Source organism: Thalassophryne amazonica, chromosome 4 (assembly GCF_902500255.1).
Source record: "Thalassophryne amazonica chromosome 4, fThaAma1.1, whole genome shotgun sequence".
NCBI classification, from domain to species: Eukaryota; Metazoa; Chordata; class Actinopteri; order Batrachoidiformes; family Batrachoididae; genus Thalassophryne; species Thalassophryne amazonica.
Window position 1 is genome coordinate 109,891,600 of NC_047106.1, and position 16,077 is coordinate 109,907,676.

General features: G+C 40.1%; 1 protein-coding gene across 2 annotated transcripts in view; it reads left to right on the plus strand.

The window, feature by feature from the left end:
* LOC117508614 (FRAS1-related extracellular matrix protein 2-like) overlaps positions 1-16,077 on the plus strand; it is a 385,322-nt gene that overhangs the window by 332,619 nt on the left and 36,626 nt on the right. For both annotated transcript variants that reach the window (XM_034168411.1, XM_034168410.1), the window contains exons 19-21: positions 8,604-8,731; positions 8,806-8,940; positions 10,623-10,749. In XM_034168411.1, coding sequence (XP_034024302.1) covers positions 8,604-8,731; positions 8,806-8,940; positions 10,623-10,749 — 390 coding nt within the window. The remainder of the gene's footprint in view (positions 1-8,603; positions 8,732-8,805; positions 8,941-10,622; positions 10,750-16,077) is intronic.

The following is a 16,077-nucleotide window of genomic DNA, read 5'->3' on the forward strand; positions in this document are numbered from 1 at the left end:
GCTAAAAGTGCTGAGTCTTTTTTTTTTTTTTTTTTTTTACAAATGAAAAACATATTTACAAATACAGATTTATTTGTAAAACCCCGCACACATTACAGTAAGTTGTGTGTTATACCGACCAACCAACCACTGATGTCAGGAAACTAATTTACCCATAATGCACTGCGGCATGTCTGTCTAAACGCTAAAACCTTCAAAATAAAATAAGAGACGTGACGTTAATTTAAATATTAAACAAACCGGAATTAGTTTGTTTAAAATTTTAATCATAAGTCAAAACTCTGCCTGTGCATGACTTGGGTGATATGCCTGCAAGTCTGTATGGTGTGAAGAGAAATTGTCTTTCTTTTCCCCTCTTGCTTTCTTTTGCTCTTCTCATTCCTTTCTCTCTGGTTACCAGGTCTCTTGCTGAAAGAAGGATGATCTGACACAGAAGTGCTGAGTTGTTGTGTCAGTAGCTGCTAGTGTATTAAAGTCAATCCTGAAAGTTATCGGTTGATTTTTTTATCTGTAACTTCTGCTAAGTTTTTTAGGGGTTTATCGGTTTAGTTTTATAAAAGGTAACTTTTCAGTTAGCGGATTAACTGTTAACGAAGCTAATGTTTTGGTTAGCTGTGCCCACCACTGATGTTGGAACTCCCTTGCTGTAAGTAAAATCTATGAGTGAGTACGAATTGCAGATGAATGAACATGCCCACATTGTCTGTGTGACATGGACATGGACAATTGGGCGATTGGCCAGCAGTACCCTTACCTTTGAAATGTTTCTGTACAATCTGTTCCTCTGATTTTTGCCTCGCGACAGTCCTGTCTTGGACGTCCTACGGACAATTCCTTTGACTTCATGTTTCATGTTTGTGCTCTAACACACACTTTGTATTCTGTAAAATTAAATGTACACGTTATGACTCATTCGTTCATGACATTATTAATTTAATTTAATTTAATTAGCTTATAATGCGCCAAATCACAGCAAAAGCCATCTCAAGGCGCCTTACATAAAACAAGTCAATATAAAATTGAATAAATAATTAAAAATGAATAAAAAATTCAAATACATAAATAAAAACAGAAGTAAAAGAATAAAACAAATAAAAATAAAAACCATCCATAAGAAAGAGAATAAAAATAGGTTTTGAGTCTTGACTTAAAAATGTCCACAGACTCAAACTGCCTCACGGTCGCAGGAAGACTGTTCCACAGGGTGGGTGCATGATACGAAAAGGCTCTTTGACCTGCTGACTTCTTCTTCACCCTGGGAACACAGAGAAGTCCCGCATCCTGCGACTGCAAAGCCCGGGCTGGCACGTAGAGTTCCACCAGATCAGCCAGATAAGATGGCGCCAGTCCATGAACAACCTTATAAGTCAATAACAAAACCTTAAAATCTGCTCTCACAGAGACAGGGAGCCAGTGCAAAGATGCCAAAATGGGTGTGATATGTTCAGACCTTCTGATTATTATACGTGTAATGCTGCCACTCACATTTGAACCCTTTTCCAAATGTTCATATGCATCAGTCACAGTTTGCGTACATGTGTGAACATTTTGCGGCCTTGTTAGTTTTTGTAAATCCCAACGTATGCGTGAATATTGTGTGCATCATTTACATCCCATTACATCGCATTACAAATGAGGCTTCTGATGTTTTAGAAATATATTAATCTTCATATCCAGAAATATCATAACATAACCCCAATTCTTGCATCTTTGCACTGGCTTCCTATTAATTTTAGAATTGATTTTAAGATTTTATTGTTTGTCTTTAAAGCTTTGAATGGAATGGCCCCTGAATATATCACTGACCTCCTACAAATTTACTCTCCGGCGCGTGCTCTGAGGTCTGAGGGCCATTTCCAGCTCATGGTACCCAAGACAAGACTTAAAACCAGGGGGTACAGGGCTTTCTTTGTGGCTGGCCCCAGACTTTGGAACGCTCTGCCCCTCCATGTCCGAACAGCCCCCACAGTGGAGTGTTTTAAGTCTCGTCTGGACCCACTTTTATTCTCTGGTTTTTAACACTGCGTGAGTTGTGTGGTCCTCTGTTTTGTTGGTTTTGTTTTTATTTGGTAGATTTTATTGGTTTTATCTTTTGTATGCTGTATGTATTTATTTATTTATTTATCTTGCACATTTCAGTTATTTTTATTGTTAATTTTCTTATTTTTAATTTATTTCTTGACTATTAGGGTTTTATCTATCGTGATTCTACTGTATGTGCAGCACTTTGGAACGTTTTTGTTGTTAAATGTGCTATATAAATAAAGTGGATTGGATTGGATATCCACAGACACTGAGGTAATTGGAAATTAATTTATTGTTGCATGATTCTGGTGTTTCAAATGTGTATGTGATTAACATCACATTCTCAGCCACTGTGGCTCCAATCACCTGATTGGTTGCACCTTACAAAGGTCAGAGCATTGCACTGACAAAATTCAAGAAATCTGAAGTCTTTATTCCCTGGCACAACATTGTTGTCACACACAACGGGGACAATAAAAGAGAAAATGCATGGAAAAATACAGCTTCAGAAATGTCCTGTTTCCAGAGAGATCTGATAATTGCTTTGCACCAACACTCCCCATCCAACCTGATGGAGCTTGAGAGGTGCTCCAAAGAGGAATGGGCAAAACTGCCCAAAGATAAGTGCACCAAGCATGTGGCATCGTATTCAAGAAGACTTGAGGCTGTAATTGCTGCTAAAGGTGCATCAACAAAGTCTTGAGCAAAGGCTGTGAATACTTATGTACGCGTGATTTCTTAGTTTTTATTTTTAATAAATTTACCAAAATTAAATATTTAATGTTATCATTATCAATCAATCAATTTTTTTATATAGCGCCAAATCACAACAAACAGTTGCCCCAAGGCGCTTTATATTGTAAGGCAAGGCCATACAATAATTATGTAAAACCCCAACGGTCAAAACGACCCCCTGTGAGCAAGCACTTGGCTACAGTGGGAAGGAAAAACTCCCTTTTAACAGGAAGAAACCTCCAGCAGAACCAGGCTCAGGGAGGGGCAGTCTTCTGCTGGGACTGGTTGGGGCTGAGCAGTGGTGTCAAAAGTACACACATTTGTTACTTAAGTAGAAGTATAGATACTGCAGTTTAAAAACACTCTGGTAAAAGTTGAAGTATCAACTTGACCTCTTTACTCAAGTAAAAGTGAAAAAGTATGTGCTCCAAAACCTACTTAAAGTATAAAAGTATAAAGTAACCTTTAAAAAAAAAGGTAGATGCCACTATATGAATTGAAAGCTTAATTTAAAAACTGATTCGTTCTACATGTGGCCCAAGACCCAAAACCCAAAATTACCCCCCAACACCACTTGCACAAAAATGTTTCAATTCTAGAAGCTCTGAAATGCAATCTGGGACTATTCCAGACAATAAACTGCAGTGAGTGCAGCATCCATTTAGTGAAGGGGAAAAAAAAAACAAAACAAAAAAACACAACTTTCCTTATTCAAATTCATTCCAGTAGTATTCTGCTCTTACTAGGATGCAGCAGTTTTCTAGTTTGGCAGATAGTTCTGGAGGAAATCACTGAAGAAATTAATACAATGAAAATATGGTTTGACCGAAACAAATTCATTAAATAAGACAGGGATGAAGTGGAGGTATAAGAATCACTAGGTGTTCACAGGAAACACTCATTTATTTATGTATGTATTTATTTACGTATGTTCATTGTTAGTTGCTTTTATATTTTCTGTTGTGTTTCTATTCAGGTTCTTTTTGCCTCTTTCTCTAGAATTGTATATAATAATCATTAGATTATTAATATATAAACAAAAATAAATTTAAGAAATATTACAATTTGAAAACAAATGCACTCGAACGTGATGAGAGCTGCAATTGCTTAATGCTAAGTTTTAACATTGAAAATGCCATAGACATGCTAACGCGTTAGCATCGCTCCCGTTTTTAAGTTATAAAATACATCCATCAACTGTTTCAGAAGACCATAACAGGTCAGTTTAACATAGAAAAGGTAAATAATACTCACATAAGTATGCTCTTTAGGGTTTTAGCGGGGGAAAATTAAGCGAAAGAAAGAAAGAATAAACGAAGCAATGGTCGTAGCATTGCTTCAATCTGCGAACTACTGCTTCGATTGGTTCACGGTTCACAGCAAAGCCGTGCTGCAGAAAAGTTGATTACAGGCGCACATGACGTGAAATATATATATAAACATTAAACTGAAGCCAAAAGTAACGAGGCTGTTTGTTTTAAAAATGTAAGGAATAGAAAGTACAGATACTTGTGTGAAAATGTAATGAGTAGAAGTCAGAAGTAGGCAGAAAAATAAGTAATGGAGTAAAGTATAGATACCTAAAAAGTGTACTTAAGTACAGTAACGAAGTATTTGTACTTCGTTACTTGACACCTCTGGGGCTGAGGGAGAGAACCAGGAAAAAGACATGCTGTGGAGGGGAGCAGAGATCGATCACTAATGATTAAATGCAGAGTGGTGCATACAGAGCAAAAAGAGAAAGAAACAGTGCATCATGGGAACCCCCCAGCAGTCTGCGTCTATAGCAGCATAACTAAGGGATGGTTCAGGGTCACCTGATCCAGCCCTAACTATAAGCTTTAGCAAAAAGGAAAGTTTTAAGCCTAATCTTAAAAGTAGAGAGGGTGTCTGTCTCCCTGATCTGAATTGGGAGCTGGTTCCACAGGAGAGGAGCCTGAAAGCTGAAGGCTCTGCCTCCCATTCTACTCTTACAAACCCTAGGAACTACAAGTAAGCCTGCAGTCTGAGAGCGAAGCGCTCTATTGGGGTGATATGGTACTACGAGGTCCCTAAGATAAGATGGGACCTGATTATTCAAAACCTTATAAGTAAGAAGAAGAATTTTAAATTCTATTCTAGAATTAACAGGAAGCCAATGAAGAGAGGACAATATGAGTGAGATATGCTCTCTCCTTCTAGTCCCCGTCAGTACTCTAGCTGTAGCATTTTGAATTAACTGAAGGCTTTTTAGGGAACTTTTAGGACAACCTGATAATAATGAATTACAATAGTCCAGCCTAGAGGAAATAAATGCATGAATTAGTTTTTCAGCATCACTCTGAGACAAGACCTTTCTGATTTTAGAGATATTGCGGAAATGCAAAAAAGCAGTCCTACATATTTGTTTAATATGCGCTTTGAATGACATATCCTGATCAAAAATGACTCCAAGATTTCTCACAGTATTACTAGAGGTCAGGGTAATGCCATCCAGAGTAAGGATCTGGTTAGACACCATGTTTCTAAGATTTGTGGGGCCAAGTACAATAACTTCAGTTTTATCTGAGTTTAAAAGCAGGAAATTAGAGGTCATCCATGTCTTTATGTCTGTAAGACAATCCTGCAGTTTAGCTAATTGGTGTGTGTCCTCTGGCTTCATGGATAGATAAAGCTGGGTATCATCTGCGTAACAATGAAAATTTAAGCAATACCGTCTAATAATACTGCCTAAGGGAAGCATGTATAAAGTGAATAAAATTGGTCCTAGCACAGAACCTTGTGGAACTCCATAATTAACTTTAGTCTGTGAAGAAGATTCCCCATTTACATGAACAAATTGTAATCTATTAGACAAATATGATTCAAACCACCGCAGCGCAGTGCCTTTAATACCTATGGCATGCTCTAATCTCTGTAATAAAATTTTATGGTCAACAGTATCAAAAGCAGCACTGAGGTCTAACAGAACAAGCACAGAGATGAGTCCACTGTCCGAGGCCATAAGAAGATCATTTGTAACCTTCACTAATGCTGTTTCTGTACTATGATGAATTCTAAAACCTGACTGAAACTCTTCAAATAGACCATTCCTCTGCAGATGATCAGTTAGCTGTTTTACAACTACCCTTTCAAGAATTTTTGAGAGAAAAGGAAGGTTGGAGATTGGCCTATAATTAGCTAAGATAGCTGGGTCAAGTGATGGCTTTTTAAGTAATGGTTTAATTACTGCCACCTTAAAAGCCTGTGGTACATAGTCAACTAACAAAGATAGATTGATCATATTTAAGATCGAAGCATTAAATAATGGTAGGGCTTCCTTGAGCAGCCTGGTAGGAATGGGGTCTAATAAACATGTTGATGGTTTGGATGAAGTAACTAATGAAAATAACTCAGACAGAACAATCTGAGAGAAAGAGTCTAACCAAATACCGGCATCACTGAAAGCAGCCAAAGATAACGATACGTCTTTGGGATGGTTATGAGTAATTTTTTCTCTAATAGTTAAAATTTTGTTAGCAAAGAAAGTCATGAAGTCATTACTAGTTAAAGTTAATGGAATACTCAGCTCAATAGAGCTCTGACTCTTTGTCAGCCTGGCTACAGTGCTGAAAAGAAACCTGGGGTTGTTCTTATTTTCTTCAATTAGTGATGAGTAGAAAGATGTCCTAGCTTTACGGAGGGCTTTTTTATAGAGCAACAGACTCTTTTTCCAGGCTAAGTGAAGATCTTCTAAATTAGTGAGACGCCATTTCCTCTCCAACTTACGGGTTATCTGCTTTAAGCTACGAGTTTGTGAGTTATACCACGGAGTCAGACACTTCTGATTTAAAGCTCTCTTTTTCAGAGGAGCTACAGCATCCAAAGTTGTCTTCAATGAGGATGTAAAACTATTGACGAGATACTCTATCTCCCTTACAGAGTTTAGGTAGCTACTCTGCACTGTGTTGGTATATGGCATTAGAGAACATAAAGAAGGAATCATATCCTTAAACCTAGTTACAGCGCTTTCTAGTGTAATGAAAGACTTCTAGTGTAATGAAACTTATTCCCCACTGCTGCGTAGTCCATCAGAGTAAATGTAAATGTTATTAAGAAATGATCAGACAGAAGGGAGTTTTCAGGGAATACTGTTAAGTCTTCTATTTCCATACCATAAGTCAGAACAAGATCTAAGATATGATTAAAGTGGTGGGTGGACTCATTTACTTTTTGAGCAAAGCCAATAGAGTCTAATAATAGATTAAATGCAGTGTTGAGGCTGTCATTCTCAGCATCTGTGTGGATGTTAAAATCGCCCACTATAATTATCTTATCTGAGCTAAGCACTAAGTCAGACAAAAGGTCTGAAAATTCACAGAGAAACTCACAGTAACGACCAGGTGGACGATAGATAATGACAAATAAAACTGGTTTTTGGGACTTCCAATTTGGATGGACAAGACTAAGAGACAAGCTTTCAAATGAATTAAAGCTCTGTCTGGGTTTTTGATTAATTAATAAGCTGGAATGGAAGATTGCTGCTAATCCTCCGCCCCGGCCCGTGCTACGAGTGTTCTGGCAGTTAGTGTGACTCGGGGGTGTTGACTCATTTAAACTAACATATTCATCCTGCTGTAACCAGGTTTCTGTAAGGCAGAATAAATCAATATGTTGATCAATTATTATATCATTTACTAACAGGGACTTAGAAGAGAGAGACCTAATGTTTAATAGACCACATTTAACTGTTTTAGTCTGTGGTGCAGTTGAAGGTGCTATATTATTTTTTCTTTTTGAATTTTTATGCTTAAATAGATTTTTGCTGGTTATTGGTAGTCTGGGAGCAGGCACCGTCTCTACGGGGATGGGGTAATGAGGGGATGGCAGGGGGAGAGAAGCTGCAGAGAGGTGTGTAAGACTACAACTCTGCTTCCTGGTCCCAACCCTGGATAGTCACAGTTTGGAGGATTTAAGAAAATTGGCCAGATTTCTAGAAATGAGAGCTGCTCCATCCAAAGTGGGATGGATGCCGTCTCTCCTAACAAGACCAGGTTTTCCCCAGAAGCTTTGCCAATTATTTATGAAGCCCACCTCATTTTTTGGACACCATTCAGACAGCCAGCAATTCAAGGAGAACATGCGGCTAAACATGTCACTCCCGGTCCGATTGGGGAGGGGCCCAGAGAAAACTACACTCATTATGGGGTGTTGTGAGTAGAATTTGTTTGGGAAAATTTTATTTATTTTACAATAAGGCTGTAACAACAAAATGTGGAAGAAGTAAAGCACTGTGAATACTTTCCAGATGCACCATATACTTCACCTCACACCTGGTCCTTTCTGTGTGGACTTTGCATGTTGTCCTCATGTTTGCATTGGGTGCGCTCTGGGTTCCTCCCACTTCCAAAGACAGGCAGGTTAGGTGAAATGAAAACTGTATTTATTCAGATTGTTTTTGTTTGGTTTGCCATGACACTGCTGTGATTATATACAAGCACCTTGATTTCTGTTTCAGAAACATTTATTTTCTTACTGTAAGTACATGTTTCAGACTGCACATGTAAGCTCAAATATTCATGGTGTTCTGCATTGACCGTTTGTGGTTGAATGTGGCCGTGTAGAGGGTGGGATATGAGGCAGATCCATCTGCGCACAAGTCAAAGTAGCGTGTGATTCATAAAGGAGGTTCTGCTTGCTGCTGTATACATGAATGGTTATATAAGTCAGATTTTTTTATACCCTGCTTTTGCCTTTTGTTTGTACTTTTCCTTTTACTTATGAATTTGACCTGCAATAGCTTTATCTTATTTGTTATTATTTTTTTAAAGGTGCATCCCGTTTAACTTATTTGCAGACTTTAATCAGTTTCTTTATTCATTCAGCTTCACCACTCACATCTATGGTCATGTGTCCGGACCACCCTGGTTTGACCTTTAACCTCAGTCTTGTGAGGACAGAGCCAAGCTACAACCAGCCCATCCAGCAGTGGACGTTTGTTTCTGATTTTGCTGTAAGGAAACATTTTGTACTTCAATAAATGTTCTGCACTGAATTCCTGATAATGCCCATTTTTGCTGATTACAGGTGCGGGACTACTCGGGGATGTACACAGTGAAGCTGGTGCCCTGTATGTCCCCTCCCAGCCTGGAGTACACCATCCCCCCTGTCTGCAGCCCCAGAGAGCCTCTGACATTTGACCTGGACATTCGCTTTCAGCAGGTACCCCAGACCTTATCAAAATAAGAGCACTGGTGCGTACAGCTAATCAAAAAGTTAACTTTGATAACCATTAATCCGGTAACTGAAAAGTTAACTTTTATAAAGCTAAACTGATAAATCCCTGAATAATTTAGCAGAAGTTATAGATTTGACTTCACTACACTGGCAGGTACTGCCACAACGAGTCAGCACTTCTGTCTCAGACCAGCCTTCTCTTAGCAAAAGAAACCTGGTGACCAGAAACAAAGAAAGAAAGAAAGAAAGAAAGAAAGGAGAGAGAAAGGGAGGGAAGAGGAAGGGAGGGGAGGAAAAAAGGTAATTTATCTTCACACCATACAGACCTGCCGGCATATCACTGGAGTCATGCACAGGCAGACAGTTTTGACTTGTGGTTATAATTTTAAACAAACTAATTCCGGACAAGTTATTGAAATTAACGTCACATCTGTCATTTTACAAAGTGAAAATATCAGCTATATTTTTTTTTAGTTTTAAAGTAATGCACTAATTTTGAAGGTTTTAGCATTTAGACACACATGCCACAATGCATTATAGGAATGTTAGTTTCCTGATGTCAGTGGTTGGTTGGTCGGTATAACCATATACTGAAACATGTAGTGGGTTTTACAAATAAATCTGTATTTGTAAATATGTAATTTTTTAATTTGTAAAAAAAAAAGGCAATTTGAAAACTGAAAAGTCTGTTTGCTAAGTACTTTTAGCAAATGTGTAGCAAATGCTATTCACACTGCTGTGAACACTGCCATCTACTGGCCAGACGTGTGTTATATCGACCAACCAACCATTCAATTCAACTCCAAACATATTCAAACATACACATAAAGCTTCACATGTGAAATGATAATAGCAACCAAGGGGAAGAGCAGGAAAAAATTTAAATTAATTTTTAAAACAGAAATCAAGGTACTTGGCAGGGACATAACTTTAACAAATTTTAAGAAGCTTGAACAAACTACAACGTCTAACCACAAGAACCAGAATGAAAATTTCCAAGTAATAGAATAACTGAACCATTATTTAGTGAATAACCCTGTTGTGATTGAGTTTTACTGGTGACGTGTTAGCGGAGCCGTTAAAACGGATATTTGCGACCGTAATCCAGCATGAATGCCCGCAAATCATCAGACACGACAGGGTTATTCCCATTCTATTCCAATTCCATCATTTGCAAGGTTTATTTTTCTGTAAGTAATTCAGTTGGCGAAGCTTACAGTAGCAACAGCGTCTTAATGCCAAACTGGAAATTCTGTGAGCAGACCCACAGATTTCTCCATCTTGCCAGCTGTGTTGAATTAAATCCACGGTAAATCCATCAATCAATCCACTTAAATCCATTAAATCCAACCATTTCTGCATCGTCATCGCTGCACTATTTTCTGTCATTATTGACACCTGCCCAGCAATGCGGTCAGGATGCGGAGTTATACATCATATGTGAAACGGTCGAATATTTTGCCACTGTCTATTCAGTATTTTATGGTCTAAAATCTCACACATTTAACCAATCAGATTTGTGGAACAAATGTAATTGGATTAGAATTATTGTTAGTGTGTCCCACAGACTGGGTTACCATCATACAAACCTCTCATGGACTGTGTGTTTATTTGCCACTGTGAGACTGAGGAGTGTTTTTAGCTCACAGTGGTTGTTGTATATCCAGGTGAGTGATCCTGTGGCTGCTGAGTTCAGTCTGAACACACAGATGATCTTACTTTCTAAGCGCACACTCTGGCTGTCAGATGGCTCCATGGGATTTGGTCAGGAGAGTGACACGGCCTTCTCACAGGGTAAGACCAACGGTCACATGTGCAAACACAACCAGGGCAATGAAACTTATTGTAATGAAACGTATTCCCCACTGCTGGGTAGTCCATCAGAGTAAATGTAAATGTTATTAAGAAATGATCAGACAGAAGGGAGTTTTCAGTCTTCAATTTCCATACCATAAGTCAGAACAAGATCTAAGATATGATATAAAGTGGTGGGTGGACTCATTTACATTTTGAGCAAAGCCAATTGAGTCTAATAATAGATTAAATGCAGTGTTGAGGCTGTCATTCTCAGTATCTGTGTGGATGTTAAAATCGCCCACTATAATTATCTTATCTGAGCTAAGCACTAAGTCAGACAAAAGGTCTGAAAATTCACAGAGAAACTCACAGTAACGACCAGGTGGACGATAGATAATAACAAATAAAACTGGTTTTTGGGACTTCCAATTTGGATGGACAAGACTAAGAGTCAAGCTTTCAAATGAATTAAAGCTCTGTCTGGGTTTTTGATTAATTAATAAGCTGGAATGGAAGATTGCAGCTAATCCTCCACCTCGGCCCGTGCTACGAGCATTCTGACAGTTAGTGTGACTCGGGGGTGTTGACTCATTTAAACTAACATATTCATCCTGCTGTAACCAGGTTTCTGTAAGGCAGAATAAATCAATATGTTGATCAATTAATATATCATTTACTAACAGGGACTTAGAAGAGAGAGACCTAATGTTTAATAGACCACATTTAACTGTTTTAGTCTGTGGTGCAGTTGAAGGTGCTATATTATTTTTTCTTTTTGAATTTTTATGCTTAAATAGATTTTTACTGGTTATCGGTGGTCTGGGAGCAGGCACCATCTCTATGGGGATGGGGTAATGAGGGGATGGCAGGGGGAGAGAAGCTGCAGAGAGGTGTGTAAGACTACAACTCTGCTTCCTGGTCCCAACCCTGGATAGTCACGGTTTGGAGGATTTAAGAAAATTGGCCAGATTTCTAGAAATGAGAGCTGCTCCATCCAAAGTGGGATGGATGCCGTCTCTCCTAACAAGACCAGGTTTTCCCCAGAAGCTTTGCCAATTATCTATGAAGCCCACCTCATTTTTTGGACACCACTCAGACAGCCAGCAATTCAAGGAGAACATGCGGCTAAACATGTCACTCCCGGTCCGATTGGGGAGGGACCCAGACAAAACTACAGAGTCCGACATTGTTTTTGCAAAGTTACACACCGATTCAATCTTAATTTTAGTGACCTCCGATTGGCGTAACCGGGTGTCATTACTGCCGACGTGAATTACAATCTTGCCAAATTTACGCTTAGCCTTAGCCAGCAGTTTCAAATTTCCTTCAGTGTCTCCTGCTCTGCCCCCCGGAAGACAATTGACTATGGTTGCTGGTGTCGCTAACTTCACATTTCTCAAAACAGAGTCGCCAATAACCAGAGTTTGATCCTCGGTGGGTGTGTCGCCGAGTGGGGAAAAACGGTTAGAACGGGTTGGCGGTGTACACAGGGCTTCTGTTTAGGGCTATGCTTCCTCCTCACAGTCACCCAGTCGGCCTGCTTTCCCGGCTGCTCGGGATCTGCTGGAAGGGAACTAACGGCGGCTAAGCTACCTTGGTCCACACCGACTACAGGGGCCTGGCTAGCTGTAGAATTTTCCACGGTGCGGAGCCGAGTCTCCAATTCGCCCATATATCATACGAGGTCTGTTAGAAAACTATCTGACCTTTTTATTTTTTTAAAAAACTATATGGATTTGAATCATGTGCGCTTGCATCAGCCAAGCTTGAACCTTTGTGCGCATGCGTGAGTTTTTTCACGCCTGTCGGTTGCGTCATTCGCCTGTGGGCAGGTTTTGAGTGAGCACTGGTCCACCCCCCTCGTCGGATTTTCATTGTCAGGGAAATGGCTGAGCGGTTGGAGCAGCGCTGAATCAAATTTTTCCAGAAACTGTGAGAGACAGCCAGGTGGAAACCATTCGGAAGATTCAGACAGCTTTCGGTGAGGATACTTTCAGCGTCACACAGCACTTTTGCAGCACATTCCACTGTTACAGGAGATTTTGTAATGAAAGACGTGCAGAGGAATTCGCGCGTCGGGACGGAGCCGCAATGGCGCACAACAAAAGCACATCCGTGTTGGAAGTCTCACAGGACAAGTTGTGACATGCCCAGCTGTTACACAATTTCTCGGATACTCACTCGACTGACAAGCCACCGAAAGCCGTCTGACTCTTCTGAATGGTTTCCAACACGGACGTGCTTTTTGTTGCACGCCATTGCGTCTCCGTCCTGACGCGCGAATTCCTCCACACGTCTTTCATTACAAAATCTCCTAGAACAGTGGAATGTGCCGCAAAAGTGCTGATGTACACCTCTTCCACAATTTCTGTGGTAGTCAGACGACGTCCCAGATCAACACAGCCTTCACTTTGGAAATGATCTGGTCGTTTCAACCTGTCGATGGCCGCTCGGAGTGCAGTGCGCCCTCCGCCACTGTGGGCCATCTTTAATCCTGTTGTAATGCTCCTTAATCTGTGTGACACCCAGAGTATCCTCACCGAAAGCCGTCTGAATCATCTGAATGGTTTCCACCTGGCTGTCTCTCACAGTTTCTGGAAAAATTTGATTCAGCACTGCTCCAATCGCTCAGCCATTTCCCTGACAATGAAAATCCGACGAAGGGGGTGGACCAGTGCTCACTCAAAGCCTGCCCACAGGCGAATGACGCAACCGACAGGTGTGAATAAACTCACGCATGCGCATGAAGGTTCAAGCTTGCCTGATGCAAGCGCACATGATTCAAATCCATATAGTTTTTGAAAAAATAAAAGGTCGGATAGTTTTCTAACAGACCTCGTATAGCAGATGAACACACTGATATTTAACAAGTGAAATGAAGTTTCTAGTATTTACAGAAAGTGTGCAATAATTATTTAAACAAAATTAGGCAAGTGCATACATTTGGGCACCCTTGTCATTTTACCTTGATTCACCCTTGATTTGAATACATTTAGCACTAATTATTGAAACACAAAATTGGTTTGGTAAGCTCATTGACCCTTGACCTCCTTACACAGGTGAATCCAATCATGAGAAAGGGTATCTAAGGTGGCCATTTGCAAATGTTTCCCCTCTTTGTATTTCTTCTAATGAGTGGCAACATGGGAGCCTCTAACCAACTCTCAAATGACCTGAAAACAAAGATTGTTCAGCATCATGGTTTAGGGGAAGGATACAAAAAGCTATCTCAGAGATTTCAGCTGTTAGTTTCCATTGTGAGGAACATAGTGAAGAAATGGAAGACCACAGGCACAGTACTAGTTAAGGCCTGAAGTGGCAGGCCAAGAAGAATGTCAGATAAGTTGAAGCAAAGGATGGTGAGAACAATAATAGCCAACCCACAGACCTGCTCCAAAGACCTACAACATGATCTTGCTGCAGATAGTGTCTCTGTGCATCGTTCAACTATACAGCGCACTTTGCACAATCAGATGCTGGATGAGAGAGTAATGCAGAGGAAGCCTTTTCTGCATACACGGCACAAAGTTGCTTGAGGTATGCTAAAGCACATTTGGACAAGCCAGCTTCATTTTAGAATAAGGTGCTGTGGACTGATGAAACTAAAATTGAGTTATTTGGACATGACAAGGGGCGGTAAGCATGGCAGAAAAAGAACCCAGCATTCCAAGAAAAACACTTGCTCCGTGCAGTAAAATTTGGAAGTGGTCCATCATGCTGTGTGGTTGTGTGGCCAGTGCAGGTACTAGGAATCTTCTTAAAGTTGAGAGTCACATGGATTCCAGTCAATATCAGCAGATTACAAATGATCTTCTTATGGCCTCGGACAGTGGACTCATCTCTGTGCTTGTTCTGTTAGACCTCAGTGCTGCTTTTGATACTGTTGACCATAAAATTTTATTACAGAGATTAGAGCATGCCATAGGTATTAAAGGCACTGCGCTGCGGTGGTTTGAATCATATTTGTCTAATAGATTACAATTTGTTCATGTAAATGGGGAATCTTCTTCACAGACTAAAGTTAATTATGGAGTTCCACAAGGTTCTGTGCTAGGACCAATTTTATTCACTTTATACATGCTTCCCTTAGGCAGTATTATTAGACGGTATTGCTTAAATTTTCATTGTTACACAGATGATACCCAGCTTTATCTATCCATGAAGCCAGAGGACACACACCAATTAGCTAAACTGCAGGATTGTCTTACAGACATAAAGACATGGATGACCTCTAATTTCCTGCTTTTAAACTCAGATAAAACTGAAGTTATTGTACTTGGCCCCACAAATCTTAGAAACATGGTGTCTAACCAGATCCTTACTCTGGATGGCATTACCCGGACCTCTAGTAATAATGTGAGAAATCTTGGAGTCATTTTTGATCAGGATATGTCATTCAAAGCGCATATTAAACAAATATGTAGGACTGCTTTTTTGCATTTACGCAATATCTCTAAAATTAGAAAGGTCTTGTCTCAGAGTGATGCTGAAAAACTAATTCATGCATTTATTTCCTCTAGGCTGGACTATTGTAATTCATTATTATCAGGTTGTCCTAAAAGTTCCCTAAAAAGCCTTCAGTTAATTCAAAATGCTGCAGCTAGAGTACTGACGGGGACTAGAAGGAGAGAGCATATCTCACCCATATTGGCCTCTCTTTATTGGCTTCCTGTTAATTCTAGAATAGAATTTAAAATTCTTCTTCTTACTTATAAGGTTTTGAATAATCCCATCTTATCTTAGGGACCTTGTAGTACCATATCACCCCAATAGAGCGCTTCGCTCTCAGACTGCAGGCTTACTTGTAGTTCCTAGGGTTTGTAAGAGTAGAATGGGAGGCAGAGCCTTCAGCTTTCAGGCTCCTCTCCTGTGGAACCAGCTCCCAATTCAGATCAGGGAGACAGATACCCTCTCTACTTTTAAGATTAGGCTTAAAACTTTCCTTTTTGCTAAAGCTTATAGTTAGGGCTGGATCAGGTGACCCTGAACCATCCCTTAGTTATGCTGCTATAGACGTAGACTGCTGGGGGGTTCCCATGATGCACTGTTTCTTTCTCTTTTTGCTCTGTATGCACCACTCTGCATTTAATCATTAGTGATCGATCTCTGCTCCCCACCACAGCATGTCTTTTTCCTGGTTCTCTCCCTCAGCCCCAACCAGTCCCAGCAGAAGACTGCCCCTCCCTGAGCCTGGTTCTGCTGGAGGTTTCTTCCTGTTAAAAGGGAGTTTTTCCTTCCCACTGTAGCCAAGTGCTTGCTCACAGGGGGTCGTTTTGACCGTTGGGGTTTTACATAATTATTGTATGGCCTTGCCTTACAATATAA